Source organism: Triticum dicoccoides, chromosome 5A (genome assembly GCF_002162155.2).
Source record: "Triticum dicoccoides isolate Atlit2015 ecotype Zavitan chromosome 5A, WEW_v2.0, whole genome shotgun sequence".
NCBI classification, from domain to species: Eukaryota; Viridiplantae; Streptophyta; class Magnoliopsida; order Poales; family Poaceae; genus Triticum; species Triticum dicoccoides.
In genome coordinates, this window is record NC_041388.1 from 390,551,077 (window position 1) to 390,561,828 (window position 10,752).

The window sequence follows — 10,752 nt, forward strand, 5'->3', positions numbered from 1 at the left end:
GAGTTTAACTGTGATTTTCTACATTATCAAATCCAATAGTATATGTTAACTATCGATGTCCCTAAAAGAATTCAATATATCAGCTGAAGTAAAGAAAGGATCCAGTACAACATGTGATTTTCAAGCATTAAATGGCATCAAACAAATGCATGACAGCTCTATGTCTAGTTGAGTCAAATATGAAAAGATTTGAGCATATATACTAGCGTACCATTTTAATGTGGCGGTTCTTCCAGATGTAAATTTGGGAACTTCAAGCCTTCCACTCATTTTGATATGTTAAATATTACAGAAATTACAAACATGCATGATTCACAAATGAGATCCCAGTTTAACCCGAACTTTTTTTGTGGGACTTGGCTTTACATTTGGGAACCTCATGGAAGAACCAATTTTTTTATATAATATTAAACTTATCTTTACCAAATTATCCAAAACTAAAATTTCCGATAACATGTCCATTTGATGCATCTGATCTTGAAAACAAATTATTGTTGGAAATCAATTAAACTCCACTTAACTGCATATGATCAGTGTCAATCAAACTTGAAACAAATACATGAAAACAAGATACGAAATGATTTATTTCAGCTCGATGGGAGAAATGACTAATGAGGTAAAATTAATATAAAGAGTATACTATAAGTAAGTAATTATAAATTAAGCATCTATATAGATCTTTCTTCTATAAGATGTACATTTCTTTCTTTATCCCTCCTGCACGATCCATTTAGGACATGATCAGTTTCAAACCCTAATTAACATCGCAAAGAGCAACTAATTGAAATCTAAAACGATTAAGCAAACTGGATCGACACCCAGCTCGATCTAAATCACCGAGGATTCGAAGCCCCCCGGCCTTTTGTTGTTTCTGCTCAGCTACTCGATCGGCGATCGCCGCGCCTTTCTTAAATTTTTGTTCTTGCTCTAGTCGATCAATTCCCGGTTGGTACGCGCGCGCCGTACTTAGAAGAACTCACTGGGGTCCCCTAGTGGCACCACGTCGTCCATGAGTCCCGCCTCGCCGTGGCCCATGCCGTCGTCAAGAAGCCAGTTCTCAAGCATGGAGAACGCCGGCGGGGCGCCGCCGGCCCCGGCGCCGGCCATCTTGCTCGTCTCGGTTGAGCCCTCGGGGGTGTGCGCTGCTGCCGCCCCGGCCGCGCCGCCGCTGTGACTCGCCGACGCGGACGCCGCGCCGTCCCAGGAGCACTGCGGCTGCTGGCGGGTCGTCGCCGTAGTGGACGACGTCGACCCCGACGCCTCCGGCCCCTTGCTGCTGCTCCCGGGGCGCATCCAGCCCTCTAGTAGGCGCGCGATGTTGTCCGCGCTCGACGCGTACGTCGTCACCGACCCCGGACTAGGCGTCGGCAGCGCCGGCGCCGCCAGCGCGGCGGGCTGTGAGGGCTCTAGAGAGAGCGCGTCGCGCAGGGCCTGCCGCGCAGTGTGGATGTCCGTCTGCAGCCGGCGCTCCCACTGCCCTTTGGGAGCGGCCGCCTTCGGGACGCCACCACCGACACCCCCGGCGCCGGCGCCCTCCGAGCCGCCGTCGTTCCCTCCGGCGTCCTGCATCTTCTTGAGCTTCTTCTTGAGGTGGGTGTTCCAGTAGTTCTTGATGTCGTTATCCGTCCTCTCGGGCAAGTAGGACGCTATCGCCGCCCAACTGCGCATGGCGTCAACCGCAAGCTCATATCAGCAATTCTGTACTTTACGTCCACGGAAGAAACAAACAAACAACAAGACGGAAATCATGAGAAGATGAGATGGAAGCTATCATCACCGGTTGCCGAGGAGCGCCTGGAGGTGGACGATGAGCTTCTCCTCCTGGTCGTTGAAGTTGCCGCGCTTGATCCCCGGCCGGAGGTAGTTGGTCCACCGAAGCCGGCAGCTCTTGCTACACCGCATCAGCCCTGCAACGCCCCCAAATCAACAAAGCTTTGTTAGTTCCAATTCCGATTCACCTGCACACAAGATCGAGCCCCGATCCACGGACGATCCATGATCCCCTACGCTATCCCGTGCGTACCGGTGTTGGTCGGCACGGCGCGCCAGTTCCCGGGGCCGTGCTCCTGGATGTAGGAGACGAGCATGAGGTCCTCCTCCGGCGTCCAGGGCCCCTTCTTGACGCCCACCTTGTCGCAGCACGGAGGCCTCCCCATGGCGCCGCCGCCGCGTTCTCAGCTCGCACGGTGGCCGGCCGGGTTGGTGACGAAAAGTATCTTCTTGGCTGGCTAGGCACAGATGGAGGCAGGGACCGGGCCGGTGCAATTAAGCGGATGAGGTAAAAGAGGGGGTGGGGGCTAGCGCTATATATAAGCCGTGGCGTGGCCTCGGGCTGGCTTGGGGGGAAGGAGAAATGCTAGCTACCACACTGTCTACTGAGGTTTGACCCGGAGTAGAATGCTGAGCTAACCCACTGCGACGTGACTTTGACACATGTTACAGCAACATGTATACTAGGCATGCACACGAAAATGAGGAGGGGGCGCAGGGCAGCCACACAGCAGCTGCAGGCCGTCAGCAGAATTATCGTAACCCGCCGAGTGAATCTGGTGATGGGTTTGGTATAGTGCCTCGCTGCTTCAGGATATCTGCCATTTTTGTTTCCCTCATAAATGAGCACACTTGAAAATGTGGAGTGAATTGTGCTTTATATCTTGCTATGGATGGATTTTGAATGATTCGTATTGGTTGTGTGGTGTGTCCTTTTATTGTGAGGAATTAAATGGGAAGATTTTTCTTTTGTTGGGTAATTGATCGCTGCATCTAGGTTACTATCTCCGGTTCACAAACGATAGGTATTTAAAATGATATAGGCAGTCAAATTCGTCAAAACATCATTTTTCTGTGTACACGATCGAGGAGTAAAAAGTTACATAGATGAGCAGAAAATTGTGGTGCAGCATCTGGTTAAGGAATGCGAAATATATACCTACAAAAATATACGAGTTAGTAGAATCCAATTTTAATCTAATGGGCTCATGATAGTTAGATCATTGAAAATTAGCACTAGTCTGAGTAGTTTTTTTTTGACTTGTTAATTCATGATAGACGATTTAGATTGATTCTTGTGTGATATTTCTAAACACATTATATGTGTTTTGTGACTTTCATGATTCTACCTAATAAATTTATTATTTGGCTATCAAATTAATTCATAGTGTTTTTTATGATTTGATAACTTAAACATTTTCTTCTTAGTAAAAAGATGAGTATGGTCAATAATAAGTTAGATCAGCATGTGATGTATGATGTGCAAACTTGCATTGCACATACACAATTGTTACTAATGATAAACGTGTGTATATCCATATGGTGTAATTAGAAATTGTTAGTATCCACCTTGTCAATGTACTATAAAAAACAATAAATGGAAAAAATATACCTTTACTTTTGAATATTTTTCCATGAGAAATGCACACCATGTGCTTATCTGATTAATTGTTTTTCGCTGGCAATATCTGGTTAATTATATTAGCCCTGTAGTACTCATTGTTGGGCATTTGAAAATATTCATTGTCGTATATTCGAAAATAATAATGCATATATTCATCATCATATATTAACTGATGTGTATTAGAAAATAATCATGCTTATATTCATTCTCGTTTATTCGCCTATTTGGAAATCTTCAGCACTATAATAATCATGCATATATTCATTCTCGTGTATTCGCCTATTTCGAAATCTTCGCTTACCTAACTTCTCACTTAAATGTTTACTCGCGTTACTGGTATTCAATAAAAGAAGGAAACCATGGTACCTACCTCCCTCCCTTACTTGGTAATCTAAGAACCCTTCAGGGGGGGAGCAAGAGATCTTCCATACCAACATTTTGTTCGCCACCCCTGCTTCCTCCTCCACTTGAGCTTGTGCAACAAATCTACTTTATGCTTAGGCCAGGTCCTGCAAGTAAAGAGAAGTAAATATTGGAAACATGGGTATCTAGTTTATTTTATTCAACGGCTGAGTAATTGAAATTCCTTGCTTCTTCAAGCAGGAGATCCCGAGTACCGGGTGTCGTCAGACTCCCATTCTATTACCTTTGTGCCAAGAGCACGTTAAGCTGCCTGGGCTGTTCCGCTACCGGCGTGTAAAGAAGCTCCGCCTAACGGCTAAACCAATGAATTTCTCTCCTTAAAGGAATCTACTTGCTATAATAATCATGCATATATTCATTCTCGTGTATTCGAAAATCTTCAGTACTATAGTAATAATAATGCATACTCCCTCCGTCTGTGAATAAGTATACATCTAGCTTTTGTCGTAAGTCAAAGTTTTAAAACTTTGACCAACTTTATAGGAAAAAGTAGAAGCATTTATGACATTAAATTAGTATCACTATATTTGTTTTGAAATGTAGTTTCCTAATGTACCGATTTGATGTTATATATGCTACTACTCTTCTCTCTAAAATTGATCAAAATTTTAAAACTTTGACTTAGGAAAAGAGCTAGATGTACACTTATTCGCTGACAGAGGGAGTATATTCAGTGTCGTGTATCTGAAAATAATAACCTGCTCTTTTTTGCTGGCATCTGGTTGTCCTTCAATGTGTTTACGTTGATTCGACTTTTCTTTGATCTCTGTAATACACAGGAAAGCTCTGAAGAGTGAGTCACAGACATTTACTGGTCAGAGTAGCATGCTAGCACAAAAAAACCTGCAATACATAGAAGGGCAAATAAAACATGTCGACTTATAAAACAAAGCGTGCCAATTAACCAATACTATTACTTCTACTCCATGGCGAGTTTTTAAAATGTTTATGGCTACCGTAAATATCCTCAACACCTTGGTACTATTAATCTTATTTGAATATGCCCCATTCATTGCACAATTTCTAGGTTGCACTCCAATATTTACGTGGCCAGCAGCTCAATATTACATGATTAAGATGTGCATTAACAATGGAGTGCTAATTAATTAGTAAGTTAACTCATAACAACCATGCTTACTTTCTTAATTAAAACGATGGCGACTACCAAAATGCTGTTTACCACAGATGTCATAATTTTGTATATTATGTGTACAACCGATGAACTTATTTTAAAACTTACAAATGAACTTATTTTATGAGTTATGGAGATCTACAAGAAATATCAAGTCTATTAGTTTTGTGTCTGTCACGTGCCTCGTTCCACCATCCGTGTTCGTTTTCAATATTTTTGTACGGAACATTTTTATGTAGGAGTAGATTTCTAGTCTCAATGTTTTTATGTAGGAGTAGGGTAGATTTTTAGTCTCAATATATTGTACTTACTCCTACATCAAAACGTACTTACTCCTACATAAAAACGTTCCGCATAAAAATATTAATTTTACAATATTTGGATCTAAGGCACACACACGTGGCAAAAATGTCTGGCATTGTGCAATGAGTTCTCAAAAGAGGACATCAAGGTGCATTAAATAGGATGGGGCTGGCTAAAGTCAGCTTGATTGGAGTGAACCGGGCCGCAAGCATTTATTTTCTGAAGCCATCTTCGCCTCGACATGTTTTCCCCTTTGGTTGGGCTAATAGTAAAAAAATAGTTTACTCCAGAAAATATATATTTTTGACCATAAACTCTTCAAGCATGTATTCTTTTCGGCTCTTTGAGAAACACCGAGTATTGTCATATAGACACGTGTGTGCATGCCAAGACACATGTACACACTTGGCTTGTACCGAAGACTAGAATCGCATGTGTTGAAGACCCATAAATTCACCGCATGCCTACCACAAAAAGGATGAAATCTTGGTGAGACACACATGCGCCAAACTTGAAAATTTTGATCTCGAGTGGGTTGGATCCATTAACACCTATATTAACCAGTAACCACCCCCTTGCAAAAAAAAAAATCCAGTAACCACCCGCTTGTAGTTGGGTTTTTTTAGCACTCGTGTTTAGTCAAACTTTACAAGATTATTTTACCACAAAATAAAAATCAAAATAGATAGAAAAAATCAAAAGAAACAAGACATGGTGAAAAACTAGGAAAAATGGAAAATAAGTTAATAGATAGTTGTAAAAATATGAGAAATCATGAAATGCCACATAACGCAGTTGCCTCCTCCCCTAAAAGGACTAGGGTTTCTATGCCTCCCATCGTCGCCGCCGCCGGCCCACCTCGTCTCCGGTCGCCTTAGGGCCATGATGGCATGATTGATAACGACCCTTACCGGCGGGAGGGCTCCTTTTTTATGCTCCTTCGAGTTTTGTTAGGGTTTGTGTCCTGCTCAGCAAGACGAGACGACGATAGCTCCCTGATGGAATAAGGTTCTCCTCGACTAGCCCTCGTCCCCGTGGTGCGTCTAGCATCGTCAGTGGGTGTGTGGCGGTGTGTCGCAGGTGGATCTGTCCTGGGTGTATTTGCTCGAATCTGATCGTAGTTCGTCTACGTTCGTGTGTCTTCAGGTTGGATCTTTCCGATCTACGCAACTATTTAATGACGATGGTTGCTGTTCTGGTGCGTTGGTCCTATGGGGTATTAGCACGACAACTTTCCGACTGTTTACTACAAAAAGTTTTGCCCGGCTCCAACGAGGGAGGGGCCATGAAGGCGGCGCGCCTTCGCCTCACTTCAGTGCTTGTAGTCGTCGCTAGGTGGTCTATGGATCTGGATGTAATGGTGATCGTTGTATTGCCATGATTGAAGATGAATAGATTGGAAGTTTCCCTGCAAAAAAGAAGGTTAAAATTCGAATATTAGGAAAGGGAAAAATTTAGAAGTATAACTCATGTGTAGTTCTACTTATGCATCTGTTTAGCTACTTCATTTAAATTTATTTTCAACCATTAGTTGCATAGGGACTTAGAAAAAAAAACTTAGGTGAAGAACTTAAGATTTATTAGTCTATGAGTGTCACATGACGGTGTTAAGTTTCCCCCAAGCAACACTACAATAATGATAAACAAATTCTCTTATGTCCACAACACACCTAGCAATTGTTGATGGTGTAGTGCTATTTCAACGAGCACATTGTTAAATTTGCAAGAGAAAGACCTTTATATTTTTTTGATCTAATAAAATAGACATCTTTAAGTGTGACATTATTTTGCGGTTTTAACAAAGTAAAACAACCATGGGCTTCACTAGCAGTTGATGGATTAAAACATAAGCATGTACATCTACCTTATCTATACTACACATTAATAACAAAAATGCATAACAAATCCATCAAATTAAAGGGCATATTACTAATGCAACCTTAGTTAGATAGCTATGTCTCCTTGTAGATTCACAATAACCATGAAATACCAAGATCATTAAGTAGGTACACTACATATGCAGTGATCTATTAACACACCGTGGCATATGTTGGGTAATCCAGCCCCACAATGATATCTCAATGGTATTCTCCCTTTTATACTTAGTGTGGCGTTCCATGTATTGTTAGCAGGGATTAAGATTTAGGATGTTGATGCCTTCTAAAATATCAATACCCTTCTAAAGTTTAATATCGTATTTCTTATGGTTCTTATTCAATATTTATATTTTTTGACTAATATACTACTCCCCTCGTCCCAAAATTATTGTCATATATTTTTCTACATACAGATGTATCTAGTCATGTTTTATTGTTAGATACATCTGTATCTAGATAAATCAAAGACAAGAATTTTGTGACGGAGGTAGTACTAAATTGGTAGATGGTAGTTTTGCAAGTTTTTATCTTGCTGATTTAAAAAAACATCCGAGCGAGCAAAGAAAAAAACAAAAATATTCATGGAATACCTGAGAAAGATCACGAAGGCATGCCAAAGGAGGGGGTCGGGGCCACATAGGGATCTCAGATGCCTCTACCACGTTTCCAAGGGAGAAATTGTGTGGGATCCAGGTCTCATAGGGTTGCCCTCTTGAGGGTATCAAGGAACTGACATTATGAACTCATAACGCTTTCTAAATGTCTTAGAGTTATGCACATCTAGCAATGTTTAAAATGGCGTCGAGGGTTAGAAAGAAGGACTTAGAGGATGCTCCTCGAAGTCTAGATGCAATCTAGGAGAGGCTTTCATCGTTCCAACACCATAGCCACAAAAACTAGAGGAGAAACACCTCTCTCTCTCTCTCTCTCTCTCGATCAAATGGGATGTCTAACATGATTGTGGTATTAAGCTTTGTCAATGGTGTTGCAATTGTAGAATGTGCTTACATATAGAAGTTTTTGTACTTTGCATTAAATATTGTTCGAGGCATGTTGGTAATGGTGTGTGTTTGAACCTGGGGTATCACGAGTCATATGGTTATTATTTAGTAAAAAAATCTTGGAAGACACTCGTGGTGACATTAGGGTACATCTCCATAGATTGGGATTAGAAAGATAGTCATTAGGATGTGATGCTTTGACATGTATACAAGGCCTCACCTATGATTATCCAATAAATGATAACTTAGTGTGGTTAAACCACGTATCTTAAGGAAATTATTAATGATGAGAGTTGCTACTAGAAAAATAATGAACTATATGCTTTATTTCCAACCATCAAAACCTCATTTCACTCACTTTTTTTCCACACTTCCAATTTCCAATTTTATTTATTCCCAAAATAAAAAGACACTTCTATCATCTATATTATCAATCTCTTATCCGAAGTAGTGCACATAGGCAATTGAAAACTATGCTAAGTGTGATGGGGAAACAAGAGACTATAGTCGTAACTGAAGAATTGCTTCATAGGAGAATACTTCCATCCTATGTCTCCCATGGATTGATAAATACTAGGTCATCCACTTGAGGGCATTCAATGTTGTTCTACAAACCTATACGCTTGGAGGCTCAACAAATATCTACAAGAACATAAGTGTGTAGTAAACATCAACCAAGCATGGTGTGGACGTGGAGGTGGCATGTATTAGCAAGGAGGTGCAGGGGATTGGGAGACCAATATGATGTGTGAAACAACACACAGCGTCAGGTCGGACAACAATGACTTATAGGGATCAAGGAGGTACGTCTAGAGCGGGAGGTTACGTAAAGAATTGGGAAAGGTAGGGCGTAAGATCGGAGAGGTGAGGCCATGGGGATCGACCAGGAGAGTGGTTTGGCACGGGAGACCACAAATTGAGTTGATACATAGGTGGTGTAGTATTAGTAATATGAGGCGGAGGGGATCACACGGAGGCATAGAGGATTAGGAATACGAGAAAAGTGATGGGTGCGGGTGAAGGAAATATGCCCTAGAGGCAATAATAAAGTTATTATTTATTTCCTTATATCATGATAAATGTTTATTATTCATGCTAGAATTGTATTAACCGGAAACATAATACATGTGTGAATACATAGACAAATAGAGTGTCACTAGTATGCCTCTACTTGACTAGCTCGTTGATCAAAGATGGTTATGTTTCCTAACAATAGACATGAGTTGTCATTTGATTAACGGGATCACATCATTAGGAGAATAATGTGATTGACTTGACCTATTACGTTAGCTTAGCACATGATCGTTTAGTATTCTGCTATTGCTTTCTTCATGACTTATACATGTTCCTATGACTATGAGATTATGCAACTCCCGTTTACCGGAGGAACACTTTTTGTGCTACCAAACGTCACAACGTAACTGGGTGATTATAAATGTGCTCTACAGGTGTCTCTGAAGGTACTTGTTGGGTTGGCATATTTCGAGATTAGGATTTGTCACTCCGAATATCGGAGAGGTATCTCTGGGCCCTCTCGGTAATGCACATCACTTAAGCCTTGCAAGCATTGCTACTAATGAGTTAGTTGCGGGATGATGTATTACAGAATGAGTAAAGAGACTTGCCGGTAACGAGACTGAACTAGGTATTGAGATACCAACGATCGAATATCGGGCAAGTAACATACCGATGACAAAGGGAACAACGTATGTTGTTACGCGGTTTGACCGATAAAGATCTTCGTAGAATATGTAGGAGCCAATATGAGAATTTAGGTTCCGCTATTGGTTATTGACCGGAGACGTGTCTCGGTCATGTCGACATAGTTCTCGAACCCGTAGGGTCCGCACGCTTAAAGTTACGATTACAGTTATATTATTAGTTTATATGTTTTGATGTACCGAAGGAGTTCGGAGTCCCGAATGAGATCGGGGACATGACGAGGAGTCTCGAAATGGTCGAGACGTAAAGATCGATATATTGGACGACTATATTCGAACATCGTAAAGGTTCCGAGTGATTCGGATATTTTCGAGAGTACCGGGGAGTTACGGGAATTCGTATTGGGCCTTAATGGGCCATACGGGAAAGGAGAGAAAGGCCTCAAAGGTTGGCCGCACCCCTCCCCATGGGCTGCTCCGAATTGGACTAGGGAGGGGGGCGCCCCCTTCCTTCCTTCTCCTTTTCCCTTCCCTTTCCTTCCCTCCTACTCCTACTACTTGGAAGGGCTCCTAGTTCTACTAGGAAAGGAGGAATCCTACTCCCGGTGGGAGTAGGACTCTCCTAGGGCGCGCCATAGAGAGGGCCGGCCCTCTCCCTCCTCCACTCTTTTATATACGGGGGCAGGGGCACCCCATAGACACAACAATTGATTGTTTGATCTTTTAGCCGTGTGCGGTGCCCCCCTCCACCATAGTCCACCTTGATATTGCTGTAGCGGTGCTTAGGCGAAGCCCTGCGTCAGTAGAATATCAACATCGTCACCACGTTGTCGTGCTGACGAAACTCTCCCTCAACACTCGGCTGGATCAGAGTTCGAGGGACGCCATCGGGCTGAACATGTGCTGAACTCGGAGGTGTCGTATGTTCGGTACTTGATCGGTCGGGTCGTGAAGACGTACG

General features: G+C 42.3%; 1 protein-coding gene across 1 annotated transcript; it reads right to left on the minus strand.

The window, feature by feature from the left end:
• Positions 1–622: 622 nt before the first annotated feature.
• LOC119301730 (myb-related protein 306-like) lies at positions 623–2,267 on the minus strand. Its single transcript, XM_037578712.1, has 3 exons — positions 2,024–2,267; positions 1,778–1,907; positions 623–1,660 (listed from the first exon to the last, which is right to left on the minus strand). The coding sequence occupies exons 1-3, from the start codon at positions 2,154–2,156 to the stop codon at positions 967–969; spliced, it is 957 nt and encodes a 318-aa protein (XP_037434609.1). The 5' UTR covers positions 2,157–2,267; the 3' UTR covers positions 623–966.
• Between the last annotated feature and the right edge of the window lie 8,485 nt (positions 2,268–10,752).